We start from the raw sequence: 13,384 nt of genomic DNA, 5'->3' as shown, positions 1-13,384 counted from the left end.
TTGTCTGTTTCAGAACACAACCCCATCTTGGAGGCATTAACAGCTCGCTCAGAGACTTTTGAGTCACAACTGGCACAGTCATGTAGGGAAGTTTGCAAAAAACTTCCTAAATATCCTGTTTCTAAAAGTGCTTTTGAGGCTTTAATATCAAACTGGCCTACTTAGAGAAAAGAAACCCCAGGATTACGAAGTGCTCCTTGGAGAGGATAGTTTTACCTTTGATGTACAATCAAATGCTTGTAGAATCAATAGTGTACAACTGTGAGTCATTTTCTAATATAACTGCTACAAACTATTACTATGCTCATATTTAAATAAACATTTACATACTGCCACAGGATGTGACACTGCAGTGTTGCCAGGTCACTGGTCTCTTCCTCCCTCTGCAGAAGTGCTCAGCCACGGGTTTGTTGCTCTTCCTGTGCACGCAGGACACTGGTCTGAACTGGAACCCAGTCCCACAGCCCACACTGCAGGGCCTCCAGGGGCCTGGCCGCCAGTACACATCACACCCCTCTGAAGAACAGTTCCTTCTGGCAGGAGGGCTGTGCAGGGAAATAAATGGCAGTGAAATGTTGGCTTTTGTGCTAAACCCTTATTCATACAACAGAACTGAGCAGCCCCCACACCCCTGCTCATAGCACAGCCAACTAGACCAGGATCTCAAGATCGTCTCTGTGGTTTGAATATCCCCAAAGATGGAGACACCACAACTTTCTGGGTATCCTGTTCCATTTTTTCTTATATTTAAGTTTTATTCCCTTTATTTAATTTTGTGCTCACTCATCACACCTTCTCATGAGAAAACATGAGTTTCTTTAAACCAGTTTCTTAACTCTGGAATAGAAAAGGTATTTTATCTTTAAGGATTTTATCTTTACTGGATGCTGTGTGTTCTTCAGGCATAACCCCTCCTGGGTTCCTGAATTCATCCAGTATCCACAAAGGGATGACTGTCTCTGCCTCCTTTCCCTTGTTTGACACAGAAGAAATTGCCTACTTGTCCTGCAGTGACAATCCTGTACCTTCAATTTGCTCATCTAAAGAATCTAACTTGTAACTTCTCCCCACTGTTTACCTCTTTCTTTCATCACAAGAAGAGTTTGGCACTGAGGATCCATTCTGGAGCTGACACTTAAACCCACGGTGCTGTGAACCTGCAGGGCGGCCAGCACAGCGGCCAGAGCACTGGCAATGGAGAGAGAAGGGTGAGGGCAGAGAAAAAGAAACAGCCAAGTTAGTAAAAACAGAATTATTCTCCTGGAGTTACCCCGCTACACAGCCCAGCCATGATTTTTTGCATCTTGCCTTCTTCAGCCCTGTCACACCTCAGTTTGGAAAAGGCCTGCATATTTTTGGTTCTCTGTGCAATTTTGTCAAGACACTGACTTTCCTGTTCCTAAAGCTAAATCCATTGTCTTCTCTCATCGTGCCACATCCCTACTGCTACAGAATTCTTTCTGTAGCTCTGCCCATTACAAACTTGCCTTGCTAAAACCTGAATTGCAACAGCAATTCTAGTTAATTACTTTGCACATTGAACAGTAAATACAAATCTTATCAAGATGAACACAAGTTTGCTGCATGAAGGAAGAAACAGAAAATGTAGGAAAACAGACTTCTGTGCATTCTTTGAATTGAACAACTTCTTCAATGTGCTGTTGAAGCACATTCATATGTCTTTTTGGGGGACTTCACAAGTACAAGCACATTAGTACACAAGCTAGGCAAATTGTGTACTAACATGACTGCAATAAAAGCAATAGGCTAGCTTGGAAAAAGGAATACATCTTAATGGCTTGGCTTATAAATACACTGCAGCTAATGCTCTGGTTTCACATCATGCCATCAACAAAAAAAAAGTTGCTCAGAGAGCATAAAATGAAAAAAACAAGATTTCTAATTGTCTGGTCTGAAAGGTAATTCCAGCCACAGAGCTCCTGCCTTGTGCAAGAGGACAGATGTTGAGGCACAAGAGGACAGCTGTTGAGGCACACGAGGACAGCTGTTGAGGCAGAAGAGGACAGATGTTGGGGCACAGGAGGACAGCTGTTGGGGCACAGGAGGACAGATGTTTGCGCAGTTCATCAGACGATGGCACTGTCCCACTTCTATAAAACAAGGACAAATGCTGTTACTTACCTGTGTGGTGGCCTGTGGTGGCCCCAGGGGACAGGGGTGCCCCAGGCAGGGTGTCCTTGCTGCAGGCTGGTCCCTGGCTGTGCAGGCCCCTGGCAGCAGGGCCAGGACGCTGCCATTGGCCATGGCCTGGTGACAGGAGAGCTGTCGGTGCCGAAATCCGCTGCCACAGGATGCAGAGCACTCGGACCAGGGCCCAGCTACCCACCTACAGGATGCAGGGAATACACATTTACAGCAATTATTGCAGTCTTGCTGGTAGCTGGCAGCAACTGCTTGCAAAAAATGCAAAAGAACCTGTCCTTGCAAGTTTTAGATGTGAGAATGGTTAGAATTAGCTTTGCTTGAGCATGGTCTTATTAAGGTGTTTAACTGATGACAGCGTATTTGTTAATAGAGGTTACAATGTTTGTTACCAGAATCTGTTACCAGGTGAGCCCTACAGACCCTGCTGGATGTGACATTCCAGGAGGAAGGAGAGTGTACTTTTCCATTACTTATAAAATGGATGGTAACAATTTAGTTGGTACTAAAGTGACGGCTGCCACAACTCATCCAAATTTGAGATCTCACCAATGACTCAAGCAGAACATTTTATTTATTGATTAGAAGTTGCAAATATTTAGTCAATCTTGGCAGCTAGAACCAATACTGGGGAGGTAGCAGGTGGTAATACAATCAAATTGACTTGCTTTTTGCCTAAATCTAGAAATATAAAATGGACTTTATGTGTACCACAGCAGTGATAATGGGAAAAAAATTCCATTTTCTTCAGCAATTATTTCATTCTCCTACATTCAAACAGCTTATATCCATTCAAGGAAGACTAATCTTTTACAGTCTGCACCCTTGTCTTTTTCTCCCTTTTAAAGCTCAAGTACTTTTGCAAACATTTGGTGCAGTTCATGCACAGCAAAGCACAAGTTAAGTAGATACCCAAGGCCTTATATTTGCTTAACTCTAGCTCTCCACTGTGACAGAGAGAAGTGACTAAACACGTGCAAAACCCTTTGAATAATTAAGGTCCTACATCTAAAGCCTTTATAATTCTGTAGATGCTTTCTAAACAGCTGCCTTGAGATGAGAAGATTGTGCAGAAATCAGTAAGTGGGAAAAGGGAAAGAACATTTTGCACTTCCCTCCCAGGTCAGCAATCACAGGGAAGGAAAGAGGCTAAAGGCACCAAGAAACATACACAGAGCTATTTCCCAGGCATCTGGAGTGCTCTTCATGTATATAAAGCATGGAATATTCCATAAAAGAAAACCAATTAATATTTTAGCATACAAGTATGGCTGGAGGCAGAGTTACTTATGCTAGTATACACACAATTGCGTATACACACAATTGCCTTCCATTGGCGATTACATAAAGGCAAATTAGAAGCAGAACAAATCTAAGCAGATAAAAAGACAATTCACTTCCCATTCTCTGTAGCTATATGAAAGAACCAGTTTGTTTATATTGTGAATACTCCAAGGCCAGTGATAATCAGATTATTTAGTCATGCTCTGCAATCCACTGCAAGGCATGACCTTGCTCAGAGGAGCCCCAGGACCTCTTGCACCCTCCTGTCATCTGCTCCAAATGCTGGAGCTTCAGAGAGAAATCTGCACCTGAAGCTGTGCTTCAAACTATTCGTTTGATTTCAGTATTTTTCTACTGGCAAAATGCTAGCTTTCTCTGGGCTGGCTGGAGTCCAGTATCACAATTTAAGATAATCTGTTTTTTTGGCTGCTAATAATGAAATATAAACAACTTCTCCTGATACATATCTGTGGTGAGGTTTTCTGCATTTAGAACAGAATTTAGAACATACTGGCAAGATGCACTCTCACAATGTCAGCTAAGGTCTTAACATTTCCCTGCCAACATTTTCCAGTGAGGGACAACTCTAAAGTGTGTGTATTCTCCACAGAGTTTTGCTGATAGTGATGGCCAATTCTTTAAAGCAACAAAAAACACTTTATTTTAAAGATCCTGTGGGGTTTCCTGTTGAAAACCTGGAGAAACACCCTGTTGAGCTGGAATGCTCAGTGTAACTCAACTAGTCTAGAGGTATGGTTTTGGCCTTTGGAATCAGATGTTGTGATTCACTTGTCTGTGATATAAATATTTTCAGCCCCATGATCCCCAGCTCATCCAGGGAGAAAACTGACAGGGAAGGACAGTCAGGGAGCACTGTAGTGAGGGGCATTAGAGAGAAATGAGGCATTCCTCAGAAAACATCTTACTGAGAGCCCTGCTGGCACAAAGGAGAGCCGGTGAGCACAGAGTTACCCTGGCCACTCTAAACACATCAAGTTTTCCCTCTGGGGGGGGCACAGATTCCACATCCCAGAGTCTCAGGGAGATCTCCAGCTTAGATTTTGAGGTGTGATGTGGTAGCAGCAAGACTTGCTGCAGCAGCATGGAGACACACTCAGCTCTTATTCAGCTGAATCAAGCACTTCCCTACTTGCTTGTGATCCATTTCCACATCTCTCATGCTTTAAGGTTCATGGTGAGGTAAACCCCACCTTCCACACTCAGAGCATAAACACAGAAACAATTTCAGGAGGTGGTGAGTGCATTGTCATACACAAAGAGCTGATGGAAACAGAGCAGAAGGGAGTTTACCTGGGAGGGCAGTCCTCTCTGTTGCAGGGCTGGTAAACAATCCCTGGCTTTTGCAGCTCTCTGCATTGGGACTCATTTACTTTCTGTTTCTCTGTGTTCATGCACTGCAGGCTCCTGGAGTGGGTTCCTGAATGCCCACAGGTGGCAGAGCAGGGACGCCACTCAGCATATTCCCAGGTGAAACCTAAGAAATACAATTGGAAGCAGTGTGAGAGAGGCACTGTACATTGGAACTGTGTCACACTTTGACTGATTTGGCAGCACACTCTGTAGGCTGGATAGACACCACATCCTCTGTAGAAAAGCAAATATTTCAGCATTGTGAAAAGGGACCATGGGCCAAAGTAGACTTTAGTTCTGCTCAGCTTCCCCTCCAGTTCAGCCCTTACCTACGAGCATGAAGCCCTCTAGAAGGCAAATGAGATCAGCACATGAAGGGCAGAACCTGGCTCACAGTAGGAACTGATGAGCTTCCTTTAAAACTTTCATAACATTTTTATACAATGAGCATTAAAAAGAGGAAATTGTAAATCAGGCTCTCTAGGTTTCCTGCTGTTCCACAGCAAGTTTGTCCTGAACAAAACTCATCTTACTCCAGACACCTCACATAATTTTAGGATTTAAGAAAATCCTGTACTAAACTACAGAGAAGTATTTAATGTAAAAATAATTTGCCACTGAGGCATCTGGCAAGATGAAAAAAGAATTTGTTCTAAAGAGCGTTTTATATTAAAAACCGATCACCTCTAACAATTACTACCTTTATATTTAGTCAAAATTCCACACTTACCCCTTCCTCCACAATTTTTTTTGACACTTGGTAAAAGATGAAGTACTATGCAATGTTGACAGATTTTTATGTGATCACAGAAGGAGTCAGGTTTTTCTATAATAACCAAGAATAATTGATAGCTACCAGCTGTGTCCACAGACTCACTCTTGCAGCACATAATGAATTCTTTAACTTATTGTTTTTCAATGTTTCCTTATTACTTCTGGATTTCTTAAAATAATACAAAAGAGCCTTTTTCAAAGTAGAAATAGTTAAATTTACTGACTGCAGCTATGATGGAGAGACTGTATTGTTTGTTTAAGTAGGATGACACTGCTCAGAAGTGCCCTCAAAATGCCTACTGTGCAAAAACCACCAAGGGGGTTTTACAGCCTCACAAATGCATGGGTATGGCAGTGATGAAACATTTACTCAAGTGTCAATCACAGTTAAAGCTCAGAACTGGAAAATGGTATCATCCCAAAATACTGCCCAGCCTGACTGGAAAGGGGAATTGGGAAGCCACAAGGCATTCCAGCTGAAGACTGCAGGTGGACAGTTCAATAACTGGCAGAAACTCTAACTGTAATGAGATCTAGATTAGGATCTAGGGCTGGACCTGATTTTTGAAAAGTTCTATTAGGGTATTTTCTGATTTACATTGGATTTTTAAAAGTAAATGTTTTGATTGTAGATATATCTCAGTAAGATTCCTTTGCAAATGTAACTTCCTTCATAACCTCAGGCACTCCAGAGCCCTCCTCACCCATGAACAGTCACCAAGAACATCCTCATACAGAGCCTAGGGGATATGAACCTCCTGCTTGAGTCCCTTGCAAATCAAAGCCAAATCAAACTGATATGTGAAGAGATAAAACATATAGAAAAGCTTACAATAGATTATGCTGGGGAACCTTACAAGACATTCTTGAGAATTTCACATGGAAATCTATGAGTGGACAGTGTGCTCTAGTATACTGATGTGATTAAGGGTGTCTGTTCTAAGATCACTACCACATTAATTGTGATGGTCCTGGAATATAACAATTACATTAAAATTATTTTTATTATAAGGAAGGTATTTCCAAAGATGACCTCAAAGTGAGTTTTGTTTCAGTTTGGTGGGCTACCATGGAGAAGTTTGTTGAAGGGGAAGTTGATAAAACCTGTCTGATTTAAAACTGTTTGAGCAAAGACACATTCTCTCAGCTTCTCAGATACACAGGCAAGCAGAAAGAACCCCCCCAGGATATTTGGATACACATTAATTACCATATCCAACTCTGAGTATGGCTTTTTCTACTGACTTAAATAAGACCATAGGTGAAGCAATGTATTGCTGAATTACTTTCAACTGAGAAAAGAAGGTTAGTTATCAGGAAAGTCTTTACAGAGCAAAAGAAGATATTTTAAAATTCAAGAATTTGTCATATAATTGTCAACAAACCTTCCTTCTTGACATTTACCCAAACTGACATTAGTTTTGCACTAGCTGAAGTCCGACATTGGAATTGTCCAGCAAATTGACCAGAGTTGGTGTTCACCTCTAGGATACGACCCCCAACCAGGGTTCTGTATTCCAAGGTCTGAACTTCTTCAACTGGAGTGTCTCCAAAAAGCCACTGGACTGTATTCCTGTGACTGGGCAGCACTGGGCAACCTAAAAATCAACAGCATTTCAGCAGGTTTTTCTCAGCACATTGAAATGTTTTTGAACAAGTATGTACAAGTGTGTGATTCTGCATAAAGGACATTACCATCCTAAATAAAAACAAGAATATGCATAAATGCACTAAAGTCCAAGCTATGGCCCAAAATCCTGACTGGCCCTTGAAGAGTATGAGCTCTGTAAGCTGATGTGTGCTTACCACACTTCTCCATCATTTCCCTTTCAATAAGTTCTTATAAACTTATCTTCTATAGGAACAAAGTGGAAGGGAGGAGCAATGATTTAAATGGAACCAAGATTTCATCCCAGACACTACAGTATGCAAATAGGTCTGCAATTAAAGACCTTTGATCTGTTTGGGAAAGGAGTCATAAATTCATTAAATGAAATTGCTGCATTTTCACTCCACAGGGCACAGGCAGGGATGGAAACAAAGACATTCATTTAGACAGGAAAAAAACACAGAGCCCAGTTGAATCCCTTCCATTTTTTCAAGTGAAGCTCAAAGAGCAATTGCATGGCTTTAGTGTCAGGGTGATTCACCTCACAGCTGCACTCACTTTTTTCCATGGGGCCCCCTCTATTTTAATAAAATAAATAATATTAATGAAAAAGCAGAAAAGACAACACACCTATCCTTAGTGGATCACCAGGTGCCACACTGACATTTGTACCAATCCCAGATGCCATCAGGACACGCTTCCTTCTGCTTCCCTTCAATAACTGAGTGTTATTCTCTGCAAGTCTTTGTTCTGTAACACAGTGCATAAGATGTCTTCTAAGCAAGAATTAAATCATGATGCCAAAAAACATTTCATATCCAAATATCCAACATGCTAGTTATGAAGCAGAAAGATAATAGCAGTTTGGAATTCTTTAGGATCAACTTCATTTATGCAGTTGAATTATCAGTCTAATAAACAACATACGGGGAAACAGAAATTATTTATGTTTCTGAATAATTCAATAAATCAGTACATTTATTGAATTTGTTAGAAAAACAAGCCTGCAACAGTATAAAAACAAGACTTACAGGATGTATTTCCTGTTGATCACGACAACATTATTTATTATTTCATTGCATGCAAAAATTGTAAGAAAAATAATTCTCTCACTGGAATCTGGCCAATTCCTCTGTTCCATTAGGTAGAATTATAACAAAATGTTATCATAGAAAAAAGAACATCTTTTAAAATCTCATTATGCATAGACACAGCAAGATGAATGCAGAGTCAAATGCCCATCACTACAGCAACTCCTCCTTTTTCTCGTATGCTGGAAGAGTAACTGCCAAAAATGTGGGCAATCTGTCAGTAACACACAGTTCTTACCACTTAGTCAACATTTCTGTTTTAATGAATGTACATAACATCTATGTCTCTCCTTCCAGAAGGTTTTAAATCGTTTGCTTTATTCTAAATTCCCTGGGTCATGTTACATTGGCTCAACATTTTTCCTCAGTGTGTGATTTCTGTACAAAGCCTCTTGCCTGTCTGTAAACATCAGGACAAAAAAAGTCTCCACAAAACCACACTGAGGCCAGTTCCACAGGCAAAGGACTGGCTGCCTTGTCAGCCCTTAGGGAGTTTTATTGGAAAGGCTGCACAGACTTTGTGCTACTGCTGGACTGGCCCTGATCAGGCAAGCAAGTCCTGCAGCCAAGCCAAAAATCTGATGGCATGTTTCACACAACACTGAGCCACTGCAATCTCTAAGTCCTGACAGCAGAAATCCTCCCATTTCACTGCAGTCTTGCGCAGCCGAAAACTTGCAGAATTGGGCCCTCTCCTATCCACCCCAGATTTATTTAAACTAATGTCACATGACCAGGAATTGAAACAAAATTTAGACTCTTGTGAGCAATACTCCAGCCACGTCATTATATTAATATTGCTCTCTGGAACATCCGAAGTTTTGATGTACCCCCGGAAAACTGAAAGCAGGAAGGCAGCTTCAGTCTGCACTCATCCTCACACAGAGGCTCCTATTCTGTCTCTAGGACATCCTCTTCAGCCAACAGCCCCAAGCATCCACAACCTGCCCCCTAGGTGTGCGCCCAAGAAAGGATCTTTGTAGCAGGACTGGTCACAGGGAGCTGAGCTGCACTTTGCACAGCAAAGGGGTGGGACAGCTCATCTCTAGAGCCAAAGGATCCAATGACTGCAGTGATTTGCAAGGCATGATTGTATTATACAGAATTGCATTATTAACCTACTTACAACAGAGGTATCTACATGGAGCTTTTTCTTTACATTTTCTATTCTGGGAGTTCAGGACTCATAATCAGATATTTTTCTTTTCCACTCCCCTACATTTTATTAGCCTCTATAATTAAAAAAAAATGAACACCAAACCCCAAAACCAATCTTTGCTTTCATTTTCCTGTGTTTCCCTGAAGATTTTCTGAATACTCGAGCCTGCCCTGTGTCTCTAGTTAGAAGCACTGGGCTCACTGTAATGTGGCAGTGGATTTAGTTCCTAATGTGTCAGGTGTGATTATTTGTCACCTGGAAGCAAGAAGATGGAACAACCTTGAAGTCACAAGTCAAACCATCTGTACCTAGATCCACATTACAGGGAACACAAAATAGAGAACACATCCAAGGGAATCAGATGCAATCAAAAAGTTCAAATTTCCAATAAAGTGTTAAATATGCCCCCAACTATTTTATGGTTGAACTTTGATTATAAATTGGCTGACTTCTGTTATCAGTAAGGAATTCTCATTTAGCACTTACCAGTTATGTGGAGAACAGATGCAGCCTCAGCTTTTCCAAGAGCATTGGTTGCTCTGCAGGTGTATGTTCCTGCATCTCGGTAGGAAACATTGCTCAGAAATAAAGAGCCATTCAAAACCAAGGAAGAATTGATTTGTAAAACATCCTTCTTCTTCAGCCATGTTACATTTGGTTTGGGAACACCTTTAAAATGAAAATAATTAAGACATTTATTGTGAGAGATAAGCCATAAAGTCTGTGTTGCTAACTGCTACTGCAGCATTCAAGAATCCTGAGCTGCTCTGTCATTTCACAGAGTGTGAAACCCTAAATAACAACATTGCAGTAAAACAAGCAGTTTTCACACTCACAAGAAAACATCTCAATTGTGATCCCTATTCATAATTCAGCATCCCACTACAAATAAAACTCAAAGGTTAAATTCTGCAAGCCCAGTTCAAAGACAGCTTTACAGACTGCTACCACTCCTACAAAAGCAATGTGCTCACATATCTCACTCAAAGATGTGACACCACTAAACCCAGCCAGGACCAGCTGATGGAAAGATCTGCACAGAAAGATCTTCTCATTCAGCCTACCTCCCACAAAGAAGGAAGGACAGAAGGGAGGAAGGAAGATTAAAATTTTTATCAAAAATTAGGAAAAAAAAATTAGGGTAACAATATTTGTCTTGAAGAAAAAAATAGATTAGAAAATACATGTGGCCAATTTATGCCAAAATAGTTGTGACAAGTTCTCCAAATTGCAGATGTGATCTGAACAGCTTGTAATGACAGAGGGTGAAGGGAAAGGAACAGAAGGAGGTATTAATAATGAAAAGAGGGGTTCTCTTGTTAAGCAATCTCAGTTACTGTGGTACAGAGGCTGAAGTTCTATCATCATTGCTGCTGTAGTGCTTGAACTCTGAGAGCCTCAGCTCTTGCAGATAACTTTTCATTTTCAATTTTAATCAATAAATTACTTGGAATGCTAATTTTGAATGAAATTATTTTTCCACTGGCACACTACCAGTGGGAAGACTGTTTTATTTTCCTCAAACACTTGCCTTTAAGAAGAGATTTTGCAAGTTGGCAAATCAGACACCTCATTGATGTGCTCTGGTTGAGCTGCTGCAGCAGAAATGCTCTTTCCAAGTTCCAAAATCCTGGGGAAGCCACTGGGTAAGTTGGCACATGTGGCACACTGAGCAGCCACAGACATGCACAAAAGTGTGGGGATGGGACAAGTCACAGATGGAAAAAATCTCTCACCTGAACCCTTTTTTCACTAAATAAATTGGTCAGTGCTCACTGAAGACTCCTCAGCTAGGTTCTGCTGCAGGAGCTGACCCCAATGTGGGACATTTGGAAGCTGCAGCCATCCTGAATGCTAATTCAGGCTCCTCTCCTCACAGATCATTGCGCAGTATTACTTTACAGATGATGTCTTCATGATGTGGAATGGCCTTTAGGAACAACTTTAACATTTCAATCACTGGCTTAGCACTTCCAATGCACACCTCAAGTTTTTCCTTTGCTGTAATAGGAACCAGACATATTTTTTGGAACCTGCTATTTCATTGAAGGAAAAAGCTCCCCCCGCCATTTTGTCTAGAAAGGCAGTGGAGAGAAACACTCTCTGGGTAATCACAGATTTTATTCTAGACAATTTAGCAGCTGTTCTGTGCTTTTAAGCTCATGTAGAACTGTGTTTTACTGAATAAAGCTGGTTAAAGCAAGACCTGCAGAGTGCACGGCGGTCTGAAAACCAAGTTGTTTTTCAAGTTTCTAGAAGAAGCTTTCTGCCACTTCGAAAAATCCATCTGGAATTAGGATGAGGTCTTGGTTTAAGGGTCTTTTTTCCATTTTACCCAGATTTCTGGCTAAAGTGTATAATTGTCAGACATTTTTCCTTTACAGTGTTATTTCCACAGCCACTCAGGCATATACTCACTCTGCAGATGGGCTGAGGAGGTGGTGTGAGGATCTGAGCTGTTTTACTCTGAGACCTAAAGGTTTGCAGCCAGACTGCCCTCACTGGCACCAAAGCCCAGCAGGGCAATCAGAGCCAAAAAGAAGCCAGAAGCAGCGCAGCTGAGATGGGACTGGAGTAAAAAGGTTTAAAGTCAAATTCCACAAAAGACAAAAACGTTTGGAATGGTTCAAATTTAAACTTTTAACCTGAGCCTCTATCAAACATCAGTGCAATATCACCTCATGATAGTCCTCCCTCTGCTCTCATGACAGCGTTCAGAAGTGTAGCTCATTCCCAGGATTTAACTAAAGTCAAATATTTTTCTTCCAAACACTTTATATCCTAGAGCTGTCCCAGAAAAATTGCCATGTCTCTATTCTTCTACATGTGCCTCATTCAGAGACATGTAGAGCCTTTAAAAATGTGAACTGGAGTTCAGTTTGCAGAAGACATCTGCAGAATAGCTTTGCCACTCATTTTAAGTTCAAAACTGGGTATCTGTCACACACCTTAAACTCAAGTTATAGCAAATGACTCCCCTTTCTTTCTCCAAAGAGCTGTATTTGTTTCTCTTTAGGGAAAACAAGTGAGTAATACCACACACACAAGTAAATCAGGCCATTACTCAAGTGAATAATGTGAGCACACAAACATAAATTGTAGGTCTGAGGAGAAGTGCAGACAGAGCCCTGCACCAGAGGCCAGCAGCCAGCCCAGCTGTCATGCACCAGGAATCCACCCAGGCCATCCTAGGGGTGCTGGCAGTGAGAGATAAAGAGTGTGGGAGGGGGAATCCATGGAAAACAAGCAGTTAAACAGATCACACTAAAAGCACCACCAGTGCTGTGCACACTGCTGCTCTCCAGCAGCTGATGTTACGTGGACAGCCTCAGGGTGCTCCCATTGAGGGGAGGATGTTTGAGTTCAAAGCAGCAGTGGGAATAATCACAACACCCCTGCACAGTTTTTTAGCCCAAACTATCAAGGAGCAATATTTTTATCTAGGAGTTAATTATTGTTATGTGAACTGTGTGCTGAGCCCCTCTGAGTTGGCCTCTTCACACGCATTTTGAGGACCCTTCAAGATTTTGCATTTCATGGTTCCATTTCTTTCCCCACCTCTGTATTGCATGGAAACCAATTCACTGTCTGAGAGTGAGACTGGGAAATATTGGACTGTGTGCTTAAGAACAACTGGTATTTGTAATAAAGCTCCTTCTCTGACCTCTTCATTGGCTTTTGGTTAGGTTGCCATTAACAGAATTAAGGCAAGTGCTCAGACTGAGTCCTAAACTAAGGAAAAAACAAAGATTCCTTCAGAGAATTCAGTGACCTATTACAGACTGGAGTAGAGCATGAAGAGAGGAGGACTCTGCAGCCAGGACACAGCTCTATGCCAGAAATCAGGGGTCTCTAACCTTGCCTTTCAGGGGAACCCAAAACTGTGATAAATTGCTTTCAGAGTTGGGCATCCAGAGAGAAATCACTCGGAAA

The 13,384-nt window shown here is 41.5% G+C and overlaps 1 protein-coding gene across 6 annotated transcripts in view; it reads right to left on the bottom strand.

Moving 5' to 3' along the window:
• ADAMTSL3 (ADAMTS like 3) overlaps window positions 1–13,384 on the bottom strand; it is a 170,678-nt gene that overhangs the window by 2,166 nt on the left and 155,128 nt on the right. For all 6 annotated transcript variants that reach the window (XM_030954940.1, XM_030954942.1, XM_030954943.1 and 3 more), the window contains exons 24-30: window positions 9,938–10,120; window positions 7,832–7,951; window positions 6,978–7,190; window positions 4,759–4,942; window positions 2,143–2,347; window positions 1,079–1,188; window positions 331–545 (exon numbers count right to left, since the gene is read on the bottom strand). In XM_030954940.1, the coding sequence (XP_030810800.1) occupies window positions 331–545; window positions 1,079–1,188; window positions 2,143–2,347; window positions 4,759–4,942; window positions 6,978–7,190; window positions 7,832–7,951; window positions 9,938–10,120 (1,230 nt within the window). The remainder of the gene's footprint in view (window positions 1–330; window positions 546–1,078; window positions 1,189–2,142; window positions 2,348–4,758; window positions 4,943–6,977; window positions 7,191–7,831; window positions 7,952–9,937; window positions 10,121–13,384) is intronic.

The sequence above is a fragment of the Camarhynchus parvulus genome, chromosome 10 (assembly GCF_901933205.1).
Source record: "Camarhynchus parvulus chromosome 10, STF_HiC, whole genome shotgun sequence".
In the NCBI taxonomy this organism is placed as follows: domain Eukaryota; kingdom Metazoa; phylum Chordata; class Aves; order Passeriformes; family Thraupidae; genus Camarhynchus; species Camarhynchus parvulus.
Note: the sequence above shows the minus strand (reverse complement) of the source record. Positions and strands in the feature narration are given on the sequence as shown.